At 31.0% G+C, this 23,492-nt stretch overlaps 1 protein-coding gene across 1 annotated transcript; it reads left to right on the top strand.

Moving 5' to 3' along the window:
• The first annotated feature begins 8,255 nt into the window (after positions 1-8,255).
• On the top strand, positions 8,256-8,991 carry LOC131617439 (uncharacterized). The gene has a single exon (XM_058888724.1). The coding sequence runs from the start codon at positions 8,321-8,323 to the stop codon at positions 8,804-8,806; it is 486 nt and encodes a 161-aa protein (XP_058744707.1). The 5' UTR covers positions 8,256-8,320; the 3' UTR covers positions 8,807-8,991.
• Positions 8,992-23,492: the final 14,501 nt, after the last annotated feature.

The raw sequence follows: 23,492 nt of genomic DNA, 5'->3' as shown, positions 1-23,492 counted from the left end.
TCAGGTACTCTAAATTATTGTCTAGACTTTTACTCAAGTTTTCTTTGTAGCTTCTTATCCAAAGTAGAAATTGGTTTCATCTGTTTGTGTAAGCAATTTTCAAAAACAGCATAGGCCGAAATGAGGAAGCTCATGTGGATGAGATCCAAACATGGATTTGTAAGAATAAACAGTAATGAATGCCTTGCCATGGAGGGGAGTGGAATTAGGGAGCAATGTTTATAAATGAGGAAGGGGAGACCATCGCAGCTTCTACGTGGAATTAAAAAGGATACAATAATTCAATGGCAGCGGAATGCCAAGCCGTAGCAGAAGATTTGTATGGTGGGATATGATTGAAGCTGACAAAGGTAGAAGTGGAAACAAATTGCCAAATGATGGTGAGGAGGATGAGATCAAAGCTGCATGATTGAACCCACATCGGTTGTATGCTTAGACGAATTGTTTTTAGGGAAATGCTAACAAGTGCCCCAGGGGCACTTTTTAAGAGCTTAAAAGAGTAAGTTTTTCTTGGAAATATAAGTAATTAATGCATCAAAAATTGAAATAGTTAACTTTTTAAAGAATATTTTCTTTAAATAGAATGCTTAAAGAGTGCCCCCGGGGCACTCGTTAGCATGACCCTTGTTTTTATTCATAGGAATACAAGATTACTTTTTCCATCTTTAGGAGCGCTCCCTCACATTTGTAAAAACTCTTAAATGCAAGCAATAGGAGGCCAAAATTAAGCGATTAGAAAATTTAGGAGACCAAAATCAAGTAATTGAAACATTGGGGACCAAAATAAAACAATCGAGAAATTTGGGGGATCAAAACTACATTTAAGCCATTTAAAATATCACTTAAATACGGAAATATATTTTCGGACACAGCAAAACTTTAGAAAAAATTTGAAACGGTACTTCTGAGAATTATTGTGTTTGATAAATCAAAAATAGAATAAAAAACAAATGCAAAAAATTAACAGTTAAATTTTCATTTGTCTTCAACTCAAACTTGTTGAAATGTATCGTTTTTTATTGTCAATTGAAGGTGAACGATAATAGAGTTTCACATCTCTTCGATTGTCTAGGTACATATTCTCTAGTATGAATTTTAGATTGAAAAGACGGATGATTTCTAAGAACCTAAATTCAAGAGGGGGCTTGTCGCTGTTGAAGTAGACAAAAGCGAGATATGCATATTAACACATTCTATGTGCGTTTGTGCTAACAATATGAGGGACACTCATATTTATACAAGTTATAGATTATTCGGGAGGATATTCGGGAGATGTATTTCCGAATAAACTAAATCTTGTCTTAGAGGATATTCGGGAGATGTATTTCCGAATAAATCCTGTGTTGTTTAGTGAAATCATAATGTATACATAAATGTAGTTCTGAATAAACCCCTATTAGCTTTTTTTTAAATTGAGTGTGTTCGGAAATGCATTTGTGAATAAACCCTTTTTATCATTTTCTTTTAAAATGAGGTGCATCCGAAAATGTATTTAAGGATTCACCTTTAACTGTTCACACAGGACATGTTATGGAAATAGAACCTGTTATAAGACACAAAAATATTTTAAAAAAAACTATAAAATGAAATATACATTAAAATATATGAATATGTATATAGTTTACATCGTTAATATCAATCCAATATTACATACAAAATATGTGTCATAATCTAAATACATTGTCTCATAAAAACTAAAATGGTCCTGCTTTTGACTTTTGCTTATTTGATTCTCTTTCAATCCTACTCAACTTGGTGAATTCTTCCATCTTATCCAAAAACTGATCCGGCAAAGTTTCAGCTTCCTTTGTTAAATGGGTTCTCTACTTAGGTGATGCATGTGGTATATGGCCTTCCAGATTCAAATAAACTTGAACAAAACGTAGTAATTTTGAAAGGGGTCCACATCATCCCGAAGGATATTGATCAGCAGGTTATTTGCCTCGAAAGGGTAGTCGAATCCTGCATTCACGAATTTGGCTGCATTATCGTCAAGTTGAACAACTTTGGAATCGGTCTAGATTCATCTTTATGCACATCAAGGTCGATCATATCGCCTCTCTTCGGAATTTTGTCTTTCTTTTTCTTTCTCCCTTTTCGAGTGAAACTGGTAGCTTTTGTAACACCCCAAATTCTAGACTAATTATTTATTTAATTATTTTAGCGTGAATCTAAGAGTCATTGTGAAGTATTGAAAATGTGATGATATGTTGAGTCCTTATTATGGTTTGTGATGATCTGTGATGTTTGAGATTATAATGACTTATGTGATGTCTTGGTGATTCATGTGATGCCGTGGTGATTTGCGTGATACTTAGGTGTACTGATGAATTTTGGTGTATTTTAGAATAATTAGAATAATAAGTGGAATTATTTTAATTAGTAAAATAAAATAATACCAGTGTTAGAGATATTAAGGGTAAGAGTGATCATCTGTGAAGAGTAAGTGAGGGCAATATGGGAAGACCATATTAGGGGTCCTAGGGGTAAAAAGAGAAAGGAGAAAAGAGGGATGCATTCTGTACGATCAAAGTTTTGAGAAGAGGCAGGGGGAGAGAGCTATGGCACGAAGAACATGGAGGAATACGTAGAGAGAACGCGAAGAGAAATAGAATCCAACCGTGAATTAAGGTAAGGGAGGACTCTTCCGGTTAATTCCTATTATGCGATTGTAGGTAATAGAATAGATTCATATGTGATTTGATTCGATTGAGTATATTGGGATTGGGATTGTTGGGTTTGGGGAGATTTATGATATTGCATGAAATTATGATTGGAAAATGTGTTTTAATGATGTTTGATGATGTGTGATGATGTCTACTATGTTTTTATACCTTTATATGATGTTTGGAATGTATTTTGGGTGAAAGGAGTGTGAAATCGCAGGTCTGTTGCAGAGCAACGAATCTGCAAAATCGCACGTCCGCTAAGCGGAGGTCCCAACGTAGTTCGCTTCTGCCTAGCCCCGCTGGTGCTCCGCTGAGCGGACCTGCTGAGCAGAAAATTTTCCAAACTTAGAAATAGCGTATCTTTTGATCCGTGTATCCTTTCTTGGTGTCGTTTTGGGCGTTGTAAAGCTAATTAAATATTTTATTTGATGAATGGGTGATTGAGCAGTGGCTGGACTTATTTTTAAAATTGATTTAATTTCTTTGTGAAACAAAATATTGTGCCTATGTGTAATTGTGTGAATATGATATTATTTTGGTGTGATGATGGGCGAATGGTAATTATTATTACTGGGATGGTTGTGTAAATAATTTAATGATTGTGCATGAATTGGTTAATGTGACAATGTGGTGAGGTTGTAATGATATAACTGTTATTTTGACGTTATATGTGGTGTGAATTATATTGATATAATTGTAGATGGTGTTGAAATCGAATATATCATTCGTTGTTGTTTTGGTGAGTTATTGGTGATGACATTGTTCATTTTGATCATGTGGTGATTGTTTTGATCGTATGATGATGATTGATTTTTTTTAATGATGCACGATACATGTATATACTTGTTGGTGATAACTATGGTGAGTTATGGTGAGACGATGCGGTGCATCGGATCGGTGATGTTTTTAAGTATGTTATATGTGTGCATTCATTCATATGCATTCAGTGATGGATCCCGATGATGTTTGGATCGATGGTGGACATAATTCCTATTGTGCGGAATTTGTGTCGGTGGGCCGTATCTCGATGAGGCGTAGATCGGTCAGGTGGATTGATTCCACGGATTATTGGTACCACATGCATAGTGTCAGTTGGTCATATGCATATTTGTCATAACATGAAAGTTGATTTCAGTGTTATGTTTGGTGTTGTATTTGTTGTGATAGATGAATGATAATTGAATATCTGAATATATGCCAAATTGGGTGAATGATATATTATGATGTTTTATTGCTTATGAGTGCATAACATTGATTAATTGAGAATGAGACTCACCCTTACATGTTTTCATTTTCATATTGAGGAGTAGCAGCATTAGTGCTCGGTGAGGATGACTTGTAGAGTCTATCCGTTTATGTTGGGTCGTGTCGCTCATGCTCGGATCTTGTAACACTGGGGGACGATAGTTATAGAGTTTTATGAGATTACTCTATTTTATTTGGTGTTGAATTACATTTCCATTGGTTGTATTGACGATGTCTTCTTATTCCGCTATGATAAACATGATTATGTTTTGGTGAATCGTTTCCTAATGAAGCATGACTTTGACCATGGTTGGTTTATTTGTTTTAAATAATTGTGGCACCCTTGTGTTTATGTTTTTACTCTGATATATTTATTTAAATTGTCGCGGGGGTTTAGAAGGGTGTTACAGCTTTGTCATCCCGCAAGGGCGGGTTGTTAAATTATTTAAAGCCTAAGGATTTACATTATTGCCAAGATGTAGATCTTGTTGACGAAGACCTATCTGCTTGAGCGTGTTGGACTATAAGACATTATACGGACTTCAGTTATCTTTGAACATGCTGATATGTTCATCAGAAACTCCGCGTTTGGGACTCCATTAACCTTTATGCGATCTCATGATTCTCGCATCAGCATGTCCTTTACTTCGTGATTCATTGTAACTATAGCATCGACATGTCCTTACTTTGTGATTCAATGTTAATCGTTACTTGGATGAAGTTCTACGGTGATGGATCTTCGTGAAATTGTTTTCATGTGGATCTCATCGATGACAGGAAATTGATGTGTTGAAAGATTACATGATTTTGCAGAGTTCTTCGGCGCGCTGCAGTAGGTTATTCTCTCCATCTTTACGGTTGTATTGGTATAAATATGGATTTGGATCGATAATGATTTGTTTGTGGATTTAATCGTGGGATTTCGCGAGAATTCAATGTTAAATCCCACGAATGGCGTCATTATTTCGTACATAAACCATAAATTGTGTTGATTGGTGATGTAAGACTCTACAACTAGTGATGCTGATCTCAAGTGTTAGGGTGCGGGATGGACGTACAAGATTTGTCTTCCAACACTCAAGTCAGTTACAGTGTCTAAGATGATTATAGTAAAAAAATAAAGATCAGAAAGTGTATCATAGATCTCGCGTGCACTGACTATATATGTTGAATCACATTGATTGAGTTATACATGATTCAACCAGCGCATTGGGCTTTTGGTCGGTACAAAATTTATAATTTTTGTCACTTATATATATATATATATATATATATATATATATATATATATATATATATATATATATATATGAGGGTTATATTGACTCCAAGAGTAAGTTATAATAACTTACACCACATATTGACCATTAATTCTTTTCAATCTAATGGTTATTAATAATAAGGAATAGTTTTCTCTTTCCACATTTAATGACTTATTATTTTTAACCATTAGATTGAAAAGAATTAATGGTCAAGATGTGGAGTAAGTTATTATAACTTACTCTTGGAGTCAATATAACCCTCCTCATATATATATATATATATATATATATATATATATATATATATATATATATATATATATATATATATATATATATATATGAGGACATATCTTATGAGAATCGGTAAGTTATATGAGAATGTGAAAATGAATCTGAACCATTAGATTTTAAAATAAATGGTAGAGATTATATGTCATTGTTTTTTTGCTCTCTCTTCCATTATTTATTTTAATAATGGATGAGAGAGAAAAAAAGATTGACACATAATCTAAACCATTTATTTTAAAAATTTAACGGTTCAGATTTGTTCTCATATAAAAATGTCATTCCCATATGATACGCTAGAGCTGTCAAAATGGGCCGAAGCCCATGGGCCGGCCCATTTGGCCCGAAAAATTTTAGGGCCTGGGCCTCATTTTTCGAGCCCATTTACATCCGGGCCTTTTTTAGCCCGGCCCTAAAAAGCCCTAAAAATATGGGCCGGCCCGTATGGGCCATGGGTAGCCCACCGGCCCGAAAAAATTAAATATTTTTAATATAATTAAAATTTATCCTTTCCTAATTATAATTATTATAAAAATTTATAACATTTTCTTGTTATAATTATTATAAAATTATAATTGTGCTACATTATATAATTTGTGATGTATTTTGGATAGTTTAAATTAAGTTAATGTGTTGTTTTACATTTTAATTATTAACTTATATGGATTATTTAGAAATTATAATTTTGGATATAAAATTTAATATATATATATATATATATATATATATATATATATATATATATATATATATATATATATATGTATTCTTGCATGCAATTATTTGTTTACTTACAAAAATAAGGAGAAAATTTTAATTTTTTATAGTAATGAGCCCGTTTAGGGCCGAAGCCCATTTTGGGCCGGGTAGCCCGCAGCCCAGACAGGGCCGGGCCTGAGTAGTAAAATTAGAGCCCATTTAAAAATGGGTTTTTGGGGCCCGGCCCTAAAAAGCTCGAAGCCCATATGGGCCGGGTAGCCCATATTGACAGCTCTATGATACGCCCTATATATATACACGAGGGCATATCATATGAGAATGTCTTTTTTATGTGAGGATGAATCTGAACCATAAGATTTTAAAATACACGGTGAAGATTAATGATATAAAAAAATTAACAAATTTTTTAATAAAATTAACTTTTATTAATGATATAAAAAATTAAATTTATAAAATAGGATCGGGCTTCTAACATATAGAAAAACAATTTTTTTTCCTTTAATTCACTTATTCACAATATGTAAAAGGAAAAAATGCATCCCAAGTTATTTCATCGCCCATTGTGGATAACACTTTGACTTGTGACAAGTTAGGGTAAAAAGCACCTTGAATACATGCGTATTTCAATTTTCCACAACAAAACCATTTTACACGTAAAAAGGTGATGCAAAAAGATTTGAAAATCAATAATCCATAACAAATTTGACAATGTTAAGTGTTTGGTCTATCAAACTCATTGTACTATCAAAAGTAAAATAAGAAAATTTCTTTCTCTTAAAATTTAGAATCTAATTCATTACTACAAAATTTGATTTGTAAAATAAAAATTACTCCCACTTATAATTATAATGTGGAATTAAATATATTAATGATGGGATTTCCAGTTACGTGGAATTGAGAGCATTTCGAATGGTAGTATTTTCCTTTGAGTTTTTCAGCTGGACATCAATATAATAGTTAAATATTAAAACAATTTGTCATGTCATAGTACAGTTGCATTGCAATGTAACTAGTAAAAAATTGCGGTACCCAATCAAATTAATTTATAAAGTAAAGTTGTGGGATCCATTATAATTACACCAATAAAATAAAAATTAAATAAATTATTTTAAGATGATATGACTGGTGGAACCCATAAAAAACTAAAAAATGGGTTGCACAATTGATTCTACTTTAAGAATCGATTATACTTGAAGTTAGAATTTGTAGTTTCTGAATTTAAACATAACTTTACACTAAAATTTATTATTCAATTCACTTTTACATAAATACATTCAAAATAAATTATTTTTACTTAACTCAATTCTATTAAAATAAATATATCCAAAAATAAATTACTTTTATTTAACTCAATTATATTAAAGTCAATTCTATCAAATTTAATTTTATCAAAAATCAATAATTATCCGTCAATTCAAACACAATTAGGTAAGACAAAAGTTTCAATAATCTTTTTAAAATTACAATGTCTTATTAGTTCATCTTGATTTAAATATATACTTTTCTATAAGCAATACACATGGCGGCGTGTGATGAATGACAGAATGAAGCAACCCCACCACCTTAACATGTGAATGTGACCATGAGAAGCCAAGACAAAAAATTGTAAACCACTCTTTATAAGGCTATTTTCGTCAATTTTTACGTATTCATAATTATTATTAAAAATTTAATAAAATTTTTATTTTTTTAAGCAAGATAAAAAAATTAGGTGAAAAAGAGTCGGATGGTTTATCATACTTCTCGATTTTTAAAAAACACTTATAAGAATAATTATCGACTATCTATCAATGATGTTTTAAATCAGTAATTTCAATAGAATTGAAAGTTTTTTAATATATGAGTCAATTTCTTATCAACGTAATCAACTTTGACAAATAAATCTTTTTATTATTATTTTTATTATTAATATTATTATTATTATTATTATTATTATTATTATTATTATTATTATTATTATTATTATTATTATTATTATTATTATTATTATTATTATTATTGAGTGTACACACACGGTACTTCTCTTGTTCTCTACCATATACTATAATATATAAACACACACAACTCATCCTCCAACTCATTCCACATTTTATAAATAACACATCAAAAATTCCTCATAGCTCCAAAAACACAACAATGGGCAATAGCTTAAGGTGTTGTTTGGCTTGTGTTCTTCCATGTGGAGCACTAGACTTAATTCGCATAGTTCATTTAAACGGTTACGTTGAAGAGTTTTCACGTCCAATTTCAGCTGGTGAAGTCCTCAAAGCCAATCCAAATCATGTTCTAAGCAAACCAAGCTCCGAAGGCGTTGTTCGCCGGATTCTCATCCTTTCGCCTGAGACCGAGCTCAAGAGAGGAAGCATATACTTCTTGATCCCGTCTTCGTCGATACCGGATAAGAAAAGACGGGCGAGAAAAAGTGTCACGGAAAAAGATCTTGAAAATAAGAAAGTGTTCTCCTCTGACGAGAAGAACAGGAAGTGCAACGATGATTTGATATCATCGTCGCGAAAGTATTACGAGTCTAAGGAGATGAGAGGCTCGCGGAGAGATCGCCGGCATAGCCGGAGCGGGGTGTGGCAGCCTCATCTTGAAAGTATCACGGAAGATTTGTGTTAGTTTTTTGTTTTGGAAATTTTCCGGTACCGGAATCTGGCTTCATGGAATGGAACCAAAATGGTTCAATACTTGAGTTATTAAATTATATAGTTAAATGACCACTTTTCTCTTCTCTTTTTTCTTTCTTTTGAAATATGTGAGTATTAATTTTGTGAATAAAAATATCAACTAGGTTTCTTGTTTAATTCATATTTTTATATTTGTTTTTGAGCTTGGATTTATGAAATTCTTATATGTTTGGTTAATAGAGAATTAATAGAGAAAGTGGTGAATTAAAGAATTCAAATTTATATTTATTATTGCAATTCTATGATGTTTTATTGAATATAATATTTTAAATATAAAAATCAATTCAATATTTAAATATTTTAAAATAATTAGCTATAAAAAATTGACAATACATTAATTATTTTAATATCAAATATTATAACCAACAAAATTAAATATATAAGTGTTTATTTTTTTCTTATACTCTTTATTTTTAAATATGAATAAAATTTACTTTTAAAATTAATTTATTTTATCCATAATTTAAATAAACTATATAAAAAATATTTAACTAATTTTTATTTGGCTTAATTGTAACTTTGATCCCCCTATTTTATCTTTTTTTCAATTTTAGTCCCCTCATTTTTAAAACCACGATTTTGGTCCCCCTTTTGAATTTTCTATTGAAAAAGATACAGGAATAAGGGCTAACTTTGCAGAAAAATGCAAAATAGGGGGACGAAAATTGCACAAAAAACTTAAAAAGAGAACTAAAATAGTAATTTTTAAAATAGAGGGATCAAAATCAAAAAAAAGACAAAATAGGGGGACTAAAGTTGCAATCACCGGATAGTGTATTATTAAGAGTGAATAAGAAGTATGTTTTCTTTTATGTTTAAGCGATGAAGAATTTAATTTTATTCCAATGTAAAATTAAGATAAGTTTTGTTTTGTCTTTTTGCAATTAATAAAATATTATATGCTCCCTTAAAAAGTAACCATATATGCTGGCACCCAATTAATGATCCAAAGGTTAGATCCATATTCCAATGATTAAGATGAGTTTTCAATTTGGATATTTAATTGGAACATGTACGTTAGGCACATATGTCCCCTCAACGAATCTATTAACTCAATAAAAAAAGATAAAAAGACTTTGATATATAGAAAATATCATTTCAATTACACTATAGCCATGTTTGTTTAATCATGCCAAAAAAGTTATATAAATATGCCACTTTTAGGTGATGAATAGTTGTAATTTGGAAAACTAAAGGTCTAATATATTAGAAAAATGAACAATAAAAGTTTGTTGGTGTCAAAAGTCTATGTAAAGCTTAAACAGATAATGAACATATTAAAAAAGATTAGATTATGTGCTAATTAAGGCTAATAATTGTACGGGAAAGAGTGAAGACAGAAATAGAAATAATAATCATGTTAAATGGAAATTTGAATGGGCATCTTTTAAAATTTATATGTTTTTAAGATTATTCTTAAGATAAATATTAACGATTCTTCGGTGGTGCTTAAGATGGGATAACAATAAGATAAGATAAAGGATTGATTAGAAATATGATAGAATATTAATTTTGGTACATATTTGATAAGGGCATGATTATATATATATATATATATATATATATATATATATATATATATATATATATATATATATATATATATATATATATATATATATATATATATATATATATATATATATATATATGAGGAGGGATCAAATTACACCCGATGAGTTACACCACGAGTTACACTCGTTCAATAACCACATTTCGAATTAATATTTTTTAAATTCAACCGTTCGATTGAAACATAATATCATATAGATCATACCTATAAAGTTTGAGCTTAATCTGTAATGATTTACTATATCATCAAGATATCCAAAGATTAACGTTAAAATGAGCTTTCATATAACGTTAATTTTGATGTAATTCAATGACATAGTAAATCATTATAGATTAAGCTCAAACTTTATAGGTATGATCTATATGATATCATATTTCAATCCAACGGTTAAATTTAAAAAATATTAATTCGAGATGTAGTTATTGAACGAGTGTAACTCTTCGGGTGTAATTTGATCTCTCCTCATATATATATATATATATATATATATATATATATATATATATATATATATATATATATATATATATGAGGAGGGTTATATTGACTCTAAGAGTAAGTGATAATAACTTACTCCACATCTTGACCATTAATTATTTTCAATCTAATGGTTAAAAATAATAAGGAATAGTTTTCTCTTTCCGCACTTAATGACTTATTATTTTTAACCATTAGATTAAAAATAATTAATGGTCAAGATGTGGAGTAAATTATTATCACTTACTCTTGGAGTCAATATAACCCTCCTATATATATATATATATATATATATATATATATATATATATATATATATATATATATATATATATATATATATATATATATATATATATATATATATATATATATATATATATATATATATATATATATATATATATATATATATATATATAGAGAGAGAGAGAGAGAGGAGAGTTATATTTACTCCAGGAGTAAGTTATTATAACTTATTCCAAATCTAGACCATTGATTATTTTCAATCTAGTGGTTAAAAATAATAAGTAATTAAATGTGGAGAGAGAAAATTATTACTTATTATTTTTAATCATTAGATTGAGAAGAATCAATGATCTAGATTTGGAGTAAGTTATAATAACTTACTCCTCGAGTAAATATAACCCTCCTCATATATATATATATATATATATATATATATATATATATATATATATATATATATATATATATATATATATATATATATATATATATATATATATATATATATATATATATATGTAATGATATGATCAAATGACACAAACGTATCAAAGTTTAATTTGACATTAAATCTCAACCATTAAAAGAATTGATCAAACGGTCTTATAAATTATATATATATATATATATATATATATATATATATATATATATATATATATATATATATATATATATATATATATATATATAGGAAGCGTATCCGGTGAGAACTGATATCTATTATGAGAAATGAGAACTATCCATATCAAACGTCAGATTTAATTAACGGTCAAGATTTAAAAATTCCATATAAAGATCATTATACTGAATTATTTACTACTATGATTATCATTTAAAAACTCCATAAAAAATATTCTTACCAAAAATACTTTTATTTTATAATTGAATTGTTATAAAAGTATTTATTATAATTATAATTAATATTTTGTTAGAATATTACGAGGAAAAAATATAAAGTAAAATTTATCTAAAAAAATTATTTCAAATTAAAATTATCTAAACTTTAAATATTTTTAAAATTAAAAAAAATCAGAAAAGTAATATTCACTATATAATAATCAAAAGCATAAACTGTTGCAAAAGAAAAATTATATTTAAAAAATTATGTTATTTAAATTTCCATAAAAATCTTAACTCTTTGATTAATTTTAAGAAAAAGTATTTTACCATTGTACCATAAATTATATAATTATAATTATTATTTAGTTAGACTATTATGGGGACAAATTATAAGACAAATTTAACCAAAAATTTCATTTAAATTTAAAATTATCTAACCTTTAAACTAAATTAAAAATTTAGAAAAATTATACAATAATCAAAAGCATAAATTGTTTACTTAAATTTCTATTGAAAAATATATTTAAAAAAATTATGTTATTTAAATTTTTTAAAAAAATATTAAATCTTAAAAAATTAATTTAATTTTAAATAAACTATTTTACTGTTGTATCTTGAATTTTATAGAATTATATTTTCCATAATTTATTTTGGTAAATAAATTGGTCTAGGCTTAACTTTAAAGAATATATTGTGAAGTAATTATTGTAGCATCTTAGCGTGAGATATATTAGTCTTTGTTAATTTTAATAATTATTTATTTTGTTTATAAATAAATTATTCAGGGAATGATCTATGTACTTATTGTAATTTTTTTTGGCTTTATACCACCGGTTTAGTCCGATTTGAGGGCGAGTTTTGGCATCAAGTAGTCTCATCCCCCTTCCGATAGCAGTTGCGGGGGATCGAACCGTAGTTATTGTAAATTTGTAATTAGTAATCTTTATTCTTTATTGTGATCATTAAATTGTTATTAAAATATTAAAAGTCTTATTTAGTTTTAAAAGTAAGTTTGGAACAATTTATTTAGTAAAATAAATTATGAGTAAATATAATTTTATAAAATACGAGATACAACATTATAATAGTTAATTTTTTTAATGAAATTTAAATAATGAAATTTTATTTTAAAATAATTTTAATACTAGAAAGAGGAGTAAATAATTTAAGCTTTTGATTATTTTAAAAATAATATTATTTTTTCTAATTTTATTTTGGAGTTTTTCTTTTATTCATGAAATTTGTTTATAATTTAGATAACTTTAATTTTTTTAATTATTGAATACACTTAAATTAATTAATAATCATATTCTAACTAAATATTAAATATGTTTATACAAAATATTTTAACAATAATTTTATAAAGATTTAATTATAAAATAAAATTATTTTTGGTAAGAATATTTTTATGGAGTTTTTAAATGATAATCATAGTAATAAATAATTCAGTATGATGATCTTCATATGGAAATTTTAAATCTTGAACGTTAGTTAAATCTGACGCTTGATATGGATAGTTCTCGTTTCTCATAATAGATACGAGTTCTCACCAGATACGCTCCCTATATATATATATATATATATATATATATATATATATATATATATATATATATATATATATATATATATATATATATATATATATATATATAACGCTAAAATACTGCAATAAGAACTTCACCATCAAATATTATTTAAAGTTAAGTCTAGAACCATGTATTTACCAAAATAAATTATAGAAAATATAATTCTATAAAATTCAAGATACAACAGTAAAATAGCTTTTTAAAATTAAATTAATTTTAATGAGTTAAGATTTTTATCGAAATTTATATAATATATTTTTTAAATATAATTCTTTTTACTAGAAATATGAGTAAATAATTCATGCTTTTGATTATTATATAATTAGTATTATTTTTCTGAATTTTTATTAAAATTTAGATAATTTTAATTTTAAATAAATTTTTAGAATAAATTTGACTTATATTTATCTTGATAATGTTGTAACTTAATATTAATTATAATTATAAAATTCAAGATTCAACGGTAAAATAGTTTTTTTAATTAAATTATTTTTTTAAGAGTTAAGTTTTTATGAAAATTTAAATAACATAATATTTTCACTAGAAAGATGAGTAAACAATTTATGCATTGGATTGTTATATAATTAATATTATTTTTCTGAATTTTTATTTTAGCTTTGGAAATATTTAAAGTTTAGATAATTTTAAATTTAAATAAATTATTTGGATAAATTTGAATTATATTTTGTCCTTATAATGTTCTAACTAAATATTAATTATAATTATAACAAATATTTTAATAAGGATTTAATCATAAAATAAGAATATTTTAGGTAAGAATATCTTTTTATGGAATTTTTTAATACCAAGCATAATAATAAATAATTCGTCATGGTGCACTTTATTTGAAATTTTTAAATCTTGAACGTTAATTTAATCTCACATTTGATATGGATAGTTCTCGTTTCTCACGATAGATGTCAGTTCTCAACGGATATGCTCCCTATATATATATATATATATATATATATATATATATATATATATATATATATATATATATATATATATATATATATATATATATATATATTATTAAAAAAATTGAGACACAAGATTCGTAAGACACAATGTTAACTTTTTACTATATCATGTTTGCAAGACATCAGATTTTTTGGAGATACTCTGTCAGGGTTTGAAAGAAAACCTAATTGAAGTAGGTTCCCATGGGATAGGTCATCGGCATGGAGACCTTCCATGGACGACTCTTATGTCTCAAATGACTCTTATGTCTACATCCCAAGCCCCAAACACAAAAGAAATCTTTTGCATAAGCTTTTTAAAATGTGTGAAACATATCGATTTTTAATTTTATCAAGCCTTGTCATAAATATAATCGTCTCTCGATCAAGATACCTAAAGTGGCTTAAAAAGTATGACTCGAACGCTAATGGAATAATTTGCGTGGGAGATTGATCAATAGTAAATGTAACGTGCTACTAAAGGCATTAGAATTATATGACAAACTCATGAGATTATGGAGTTCAATTATTAATTTGGATTTAACTGCTTTAGAACGTGGCTATTTTGAATTTTCATTCAAATCAATGGAGGATCTCAACAATATTTGGGGTGTAGGGACATGAAATGTTAAGCCCCACTTGAAGGATAGAAAAACACTTAGAAAGGGGGGGTTTGAATAAGTGTAGCTTTAAAAACTTGACAGATAAAAATAAATTGCACAGTTATTTTTATCCTGGTTCGTTGTTAAATAAACTACTCCAGTCCACCCCCGCAGAGATGATTTACCTCAACTGAGGATTTAATCCACTAATCGCACGGATTACAATGGTTTTCCACTTAGTCAGCAACTAAGTCTTCCAGAGTCTTCTGATCACACACTGATCACTCCAGGAACAACTGCTTAGATACCCTCTAAGACTTTTCTAGAGTATACTGATCCACACGATCACTCTAGTTACAACCTGCTTAGATAACTTCTAAGACTTCCTAGAGTATTCTGATCCACACGATCACTCTAGTTCCTTACAACTTAATGTAATCAATTCTAAGAGTATTACAATTGCTTCTTAAAAGCTATAATCACAAACTGTGATATTTCTCTTAACGTTTAAGCTTAATCTCACTAATATATTACAACAGCAATGTAGTGAGCTTTGATGAAGATGAAGATTCTGGGTTTTGAGTAGAACAGAGTTTCAGCAAGTTAATAGGCGTTGTAAATGTTCAGAATCGTTAACCTTGCTTCTCATCAGAACTTCATATTTATAGGCGTTGGAGAAGATGACCGTTGAGTGCATTTAATGCTTTGCGTGTTCCGTACAGCATCGCATTTAATGTTATACGCTTTTGTCAACTACCTCGAGCCTTGTTCACGCTGTGTCTACTGACGTAGCCTTTAGTAGCTTTTAACGTTCCTTTTGTCAGTCAGCGTAGCTTGCCACTTGTACTTTCTTCTGATCTGATGTTTGTGAATACAACGTTTGAATATCATCAGAGTCAAACAGCTTGGTGCAAAGCATCTTCTGATCTTCTGACCTTGAAGTGCTTCTGAGCGTGATACCATCAGAACTTCAGTGCTTCTGTTCTCTTGTTCTTCTGATGCTTCCATAGACCCATGTTCTGATTCTGCTTCGACCATCTTCTGATGTCTTGCCAGACCATGTTCTGATGTTGCATGCTGAACCCTTTGAGACAAAGCTTCTGAGCGCTGAATTATGCATACTCTTTATATATTTCCTGAAAAGGAAATTGCATTGGATTAGAGTAGCATATTATCTTAAGCAAAATTCATATTATTGTTATCATCAAAACTAAGATAATTGATCAGAACAAATCTTGTTCTAACAATCTCCCCCTTTTTGATGATGACAAAAACATATATAAATGATATGAATTTGCGATCAGAAAGAGCAGACGGCAAAAGACAAATTACACAGCTATAGCATAAGCATATGAATATGTCTCCCCCTGAGATTAACAATCTCCCCCTGAGATAAATAATCTCCCCCTGAAATAAATACTCGAAGAACTTTAATAAAAGACTTCCCTGATTATTTCGGTAGAGACGATCATATAAGCTTCTGTCTTCAGAGAATTCATAGCTTCTGACTTCTGCTTCCATTGGACAGCTTCAGAACTAGAATTTCCTTAGATCCCTAGAACACTCATAGCTTCTGATTCCTGCTTCCATCTAGGACAGCTTCAGAACTTGAATTTCTTTGATCTTCTGAACATTCACAGCTTCTGATTTCTGCTTCCATCTAGGACAGCTTCAGAACTTGAATTTCTTTGATCTTCAGAACATTCACAGCTTCTGATTTCTGCTTCCATCTAGGACAGCTTCAGAACTTGAGTTTTCTGGATCTTTAGAACATTCACAGCTTCTGATTTCTGCTTCCCTCAGATAGCTTCAGAGCTTTGAATTTCTACCAACATCACTTCATGCTAGATTTGTATCAGAACATTGTTGAATGTACCAGAGCATCATCAGAGCATCTCTACATCCTGAAATGTTACAGAACAAAAACTAAACGACAAAAGTCAGCATGAACGAGTCAGAACATAAAATGTATATTAGAACACATGATATGTATCAGAGCCATATAGGCTAAAATAATGTATCAGAGCAAATAGAATTTTGTCAAAGCAAATAGACAAATATGGATCAAATTCTATTATCAGTGCTTCTGATTTATTCTTCTTTCTTGCTTCTGATTTCTGAAGCTTGATAGCACTCAGCTTGCTTCAGTTTCCATGAGCTTATTCTTTTTACAGAATAACACTTCTTATGGTTTTGCTTCTTGTGTTTGCTTTGAAGATTTTCTTCACTTCTTTATACCTGCAAAACACTTAAACCATATAGAACTTGCAGTTCTTGTTAGTAAATGTGTGGGAGCTTTACCCAGCAACTGATAGATTAATCAAATCATTTATCATTTATCTTCTCCCCCTTTTTGTCATAACATCAAAAAGAATATTTCAAAAGATTCAGATGAATAAAACGACAAATAAAATCACTGGAATGTAAAAACAAAGAAGCTTTTCATAGATAGACAAAAAAAATTACAAGAGAGGAATGCAGGAAAACAGATGCAACAAGACCAAAGACTAAGAACTTCTCATCTTCTCATTCTGGGCATAAATCCATGCTGATGTTCTTCAGAATGAACTTAAACCTATCTTCAGCCAGGGGTTTTGTAAAGATATCAGCCCATTGATGGTCTGTATCAACAAAGTTTAAAGATATAACACCCTTCTGAACATAGTCCCTTATGAAATGATGTTTAATCTCAATATGTTTAGCCTTTGAATGAAGAATAGGATTCTTAGATAAACATATAGCAGAAGTATTATCACAGAATATAGGAATGTTACTCTCATATATCTGATAATCTTCTAACTGACTCTTCATCCAGAGCATCTGTGTACTACAACCAGCAGCAGCGACATATTCTGCTTCTGTTGTTGATAGAGCAATAGTTGCTTGCTTCTTGCTATACCAAGAGATCAAATGACTTCCAAGAAATTGGCAACTTCCTGAAGTACTTTTTCTTTCAATTCTGTCTCCAGCATAGTCAGCATCGCAGAATCCTACTAAGTTGTATTCTTTAGATTTTCTGTAAACTAAGCCAACATTAGTAGTACCTTTCAGATACCTTAGAATTCTCTTAACAGCAGTTAAATGAGATTCTCTAGGATCTGATTGGAATCTAGCACACAAACAAACACTGAACAGAATGTCAGGTCTAGAAGCAGTCAAATATAGAAGAGATCCAATCATACCTCTGTATAACTTCTGATCTACCTTCTTACTTACCTCATCCTTACCTAGGATGCATGTTGGATGCATAGGAGTTTTGGCTTCTTTGCAGTCTAGAAGATTAAACTTCTTCAGAAGTTCCTTCACATACTTGGTTTGGTGAACATACGTTCCTTCTGATGTTTGATTTATTTGTATTCCAAGAAAATACTTGAGTTCTCCCATCATGCTCATTTCAAACTCAGCCTGCATAGACTTAGCAAACTCCTTTCCAAGTGTAGCATTAGATGTTCCAAAAATAATATCATCTACATATATTTGACAAATTAAAATATCCCTTTTAAAGGTTTTACAAAAGAGAGTAGTGTCCACTTTTCCTCTAGTGAAACCATTATCCAGAAGGAAAGAACTTAAGCGTTCATACCAAGCTCTGGGAGCCTGTTTCAATCCATACAATGATTTCTTTAGTTTAAAAACATGATTAGGGGACAGAGAGTCTTCAAAACCAGGAGGTTGATGGACATAAACTTCTTCATCTATATAACCATTTAAGAAGGCACTCTTAACATCCATCTGATAGAGAGTGATGTTATGTTGAGTGGCAAATGAAATTAATAGACGAATAGATTCTAACCTGGCCACTGGTGCAAAGGTTTCTGTATAGTCAATCCCTTCTTGCTGACTATAACCCTGAGCCACCAGTCTGGCTTTGTTCCTTACCACTTCACCTTTCTCACTAAGCTTGTTTCTGAAGACCCATTTTGTGCCGATTATATTGAATCCATCTGGTCTAGGAACAAGATCCCAAACATCATTCCTTGTAAACTGATTTAGTTCTTCTTGCATAGCAATTATCCAGTCTGGATCTTCTAGAGCATGATCAACAGAAGTTGGCTCGATCAAAGACACAAGACCTAATTGACAGTCTGCATTGTTCTTAAGGAATGCTCTTGTTCTGATTGGATCATCCTTCTTTCCAAGAATGACATCTTCTGAATGACCAGAGATGAGTCTGGATGATCTTCTGACAGATGGTTCTTCAGAAATGCTTAGATTCTCCAGAGAAGCTGATACTTGATCTTCAGATTCTTTGCTTCTGAGAAGCTCTGCTTCTGATGCGTTGCTTCTTGGCTCAGCAACTTCTGATATATCAATATCCCAATCTGCAAAATTATCAAACTGCTTTGGTTTTTCAGAACCAAGCTTATCATCAAACCTGATATTGATTGATTCTTCTACAATCAATGTTTCAGTATTGTATACTCTGTAGCCTTTTGAGCGTTCAGAATATCCAAGAAGGAAACATTTTTGTGCTTTGGAATCAAACTTACCAAGATGATCTTTAGTGTTCAGAATAAAGCATACACATCCAAAAGGATGGAAATATGAAATGTTGGGCTTTTTATTCTTCCACAATTCATAAGGAGTCTTATTTAGAATAGGTCTGATAGAGATTCTATTCTGAATATAGCATGCAGTGTTTATTGCTTCTGCCCAGAAATGCTTAGCCATATTGGTTTCATTGATCATGGTTCTGGCCATTTCTTGCAGAGTCCTATTCTTTCGTTCTACAACCCCATTTTGCTGTGGAGTTCTAGGACAAGAGAAATCATGGGCAATACCATTTTCTTTGAAGAATTCTTCAAAGGATCTGTTCTCAAATTCACCACCATGATCACTTCTAACCTTTATGATTTTACACTTTTTTTCAGATTGAATCTGAATGCAGAAATCAAAGAACACTGAATGAGTCTCATCCTTGTGTTTCAAGAATTTTACCCACGTCCAGCGGCTATAATCATCTACGATGACTAATCCATATTTCTTCCCTCTGACAGATGCTGTTTTGACTGGGCCAAACAGATCAATGTGCAAGAGTTCTAATGGCCTTGAGGTAGAAACAACATTCTTGGACTTGAATGCAGGTTTGGAGAACTTGCCCTTCTGACATGCTTCACAAAGAGCATCTGATTTGAATTTCAGATTAGGGAGTCCTCTGACCAGATCCAGTTTGTTAATCTGAGAAATCTTTCTCAAACTAGCATGACCTAATCTTCTGTGCCAGACCCACTGCTCTTCAGAAACAGACATAAGACAAGTCACCTTCTGACTCATAAGATCTTGCAGATCTGTCTTATAAATGTTGTTCTTCCTCTTGCCTGTAAATAGGATTGAGTCATCCTTCTGATTTACAGCCTTGCAAGACTCTTGATTAAAGATTATATCATAACCATTGTCACTCAATTGACTGATAGATAAGAGGTTATGTGTTAATCCTTCTACAAGAAGTACATTAGAAATGGAAGGAGAGTTACCAGACTTTATAGTTCCAGAGCCAATTATCTTGCCCTTCTGATCTCCTCCAAACTTGACTTCTCCTCCAGACTTAAGCACCAGGTCTTGGAACATAGACCTTCTTCCTGTCATGTGTCGTGAGCATCCAGAGTCCAGGTACCATGACATGTTGTGCTTTGTCCTTTTTGCAGTCAAGGATATCTGCAATAGGAATAATCTTATCCTTAGGTACCCACATTTTCTTGGGTCCTTTCTTGTTAGATTTTCTCAAGTTCTGATTGAACTTGGGTTTAACATTGTAAGCAATAGGAGGAACAGCATGATAATTTTTAATGTGAGTTTCATGATATTTCCTAGGTTGTGTCACATGCTTTTTGGTGTGTGTTATGTGAAAACTTTGAGCATGTGAAGTGTGCCTAATATCATGGGAGTGGCCATACTTGAACTAATCATACAATGGCTTGTATGTGAGTTTCATTTCATCAACAGGTTCAAGTTTGTATGGGGTTTCACCCTCAAAACCAATGCCGACTCTTTTGTTTCCAGACACAACATATATCATAGAAGCTAGCTGACTTCTGCCAATACTTCTAGATAAGAACTTCCTGAAACTTAAATCATATTCTTTCAGAATATGGTTTAGACTAGGAATGGATTTTTCTGAATCAGAAGGAGATCCAACATTATTGGATAATTTTAAAAGTTTTTCTTTTAATTCAGAATTCTCCAACTCAAGCTTCTTTGTTTCAAATTCAAATAGCTTTTTCAGCTTTTTGTATTTGAGACTGATCTGAGACTTGAGTTCCAGAAGTTCAGTTAGACCGGAAACTAACTCATCTCTAGTAAGTTCAGAAAATACCTCTTCAGAATCTGATTCTGATGTAGATTCTGATCCGTCATCTTCTGTCGCCATCAGCGCACAGTTAGCCTGCTCATCTTCAGAGTCTGAATCATCTTCTGACTCATCCCAGGTTGCCATAAGACCTTTCTTCTTATGAAACTTCTTCTTGGGATTTTCCTTCTGAAGATTTGGACATTCATTCTTGAAGTGTCCAGGCTCATTGCATTCATAGCACATGACCTTCTTCTTGTCAAATCTTCTGTCGTCAGAAGATTCTCCACGTTCAAATTTCTTTGAACTTCTGAAGCCTCTGAACTTCCTTTGCTTGGTCTTCCAGAGTTGATTTAGTCTTCTGGAGATCAAAGACAGTTCATCTTCTTCTTCAGATTCTGATTCTTCAGGATCTTCTTCTCTAGCCTGAAAAGCGTTAGTGCATTTCTTGATATTGGATTTTAATGCAATAGACTTACCTTTCTTTTGAGGCTCATTTGCGTCCAGCTCTATTTCATGACTCCTCAAGGCACTGATAAGCTCTTCCAGAGAAACTTCATTCAGATTCTTTGCAATCTTGAATGCAGTCACCATAGGATCCCATCTTCTGGGTAAGCTTCTGATAATCTTCTTTACGTGATCAGCCTTGGTGTATCCCTTGTCAAGAACTCTCAATCCAGCAGTAAGAGTTTGAAATCTTGAAAACATCTTTTCAATGTCTTCATCATCCTCCATCTTGAAGGCTTCATACTTCTGGATTAAAGCTAGAGCTTTAGTCTCCTTGACTTGAGCATTTCCTTCATGAGTCATTTTCAAGGACTCATATATGTCATAGGCCGTTTCCCTGTTAGATATCTTCTCATACTCAGCATGAGAGATAGCATTCAGCAAAACAGTTCTGCATTTATGATGATTCCTGAAAAGCTTTTTCTGATCATCATTCATTTCTTGCCTTGTCAGCTTTACGCCACTGGCATTCACTAGATGTTTGTAACCATCCATCAGAAGATCCCATAGATCACCATCTAGACCAAGAAAGTAACTTTCCAGTTTATCTTTCCAGTATTCAAAGTTTTCACCATCAAATACCGGCGGTCTAGTATAACCATTGTTACCGTTGTATTGCTCAGCAGAGCCAGATGTAGATGCAGGTGTAGACTTTTCACTTTCATCAGCCATCTTTTACTGAAGCGTTTTTCTCTTCCTGAATCTTTTCTAAACACGGTTAAGTGCTTGCACCTTAGAACCGGCGCTCTGATACCAATTGAAGGATAGAAAAACACTTAGAAAAGGGGGGTTTGAATAAGTGTAGCTTTAAAAACTTGACAGATAAAAATAAATTGCACAGTTATTTTTATCCTGGTTCGTTGTTAACTAAACTACTCCAGTCCACCCCCGCAGAGATGATTTACCTCAACTGAGGATTTAATCCACTAATCGCACGGATTACAATGGTTTTCCACTTAGTCAGCAACTAAGTCTTCCAGAGTCTTCTGATCACACACTGATCACTCCAGGAACAACTGCTTAGATACCCTCTAAGACTTTTCTAGAGTATACTGATCCACACGATCACTCTAGTTACAACCTGCTTAGATAACTTCTAAGACTTCCTAGAGTATTCTGATCCACACGATCACTCTAGTTCCTTACAACTTAATGTAATCAATTCTAAGAGTATTACAATTGCTTCTTAAAAGCTATAATCACAAACTGTGATATTTCTCTTAACGTTTAAGCTTAATCTCACTAATATATTACAACAGCAATGTAGTGAGCTTTGATGAAGATGAAGATTCTGGGTTTTGAGTAGAACAGAGTTTCAGCAAGTTAATAGGCGTTGTAAATGTCCAGAATCGTTAACCTTGCTTCTCATCAGAACTTCATATTTATAGGCGTTGGAGAAGATGACCGTTGAGTGCATTTAATGCTTTGCGTGTTCCGTACAGCATCGCATTTAATGTTATACGCTTTTGTCAACTACCTCGAGCCTTGTTCACGCTGTGTCTACTGACGTAGCCTTTAGTAGCTTTTAAC

The sequence above is a fragment of the Vicia villosa genome, linkage group LG7, assembly GCF_029867415.1.
Source record: "Vicia villosa cultivar HV-30 ecotype Madison, WI linkage group LG7, Vvil1.0, whole genome shotgun sequence".
NCBI classification, from domain to species: Eukaryota; Viridiplantae; Streptophyta; class Magnoliopsida; order Fabales; family Fabaceae; genus Vicia; species Vicia villosa.
The sequence above is the reverse complement of the archived record's forward strand: the minus strand, read 5'-3'. Positions and strand labels throughout refer to the sequence as shown.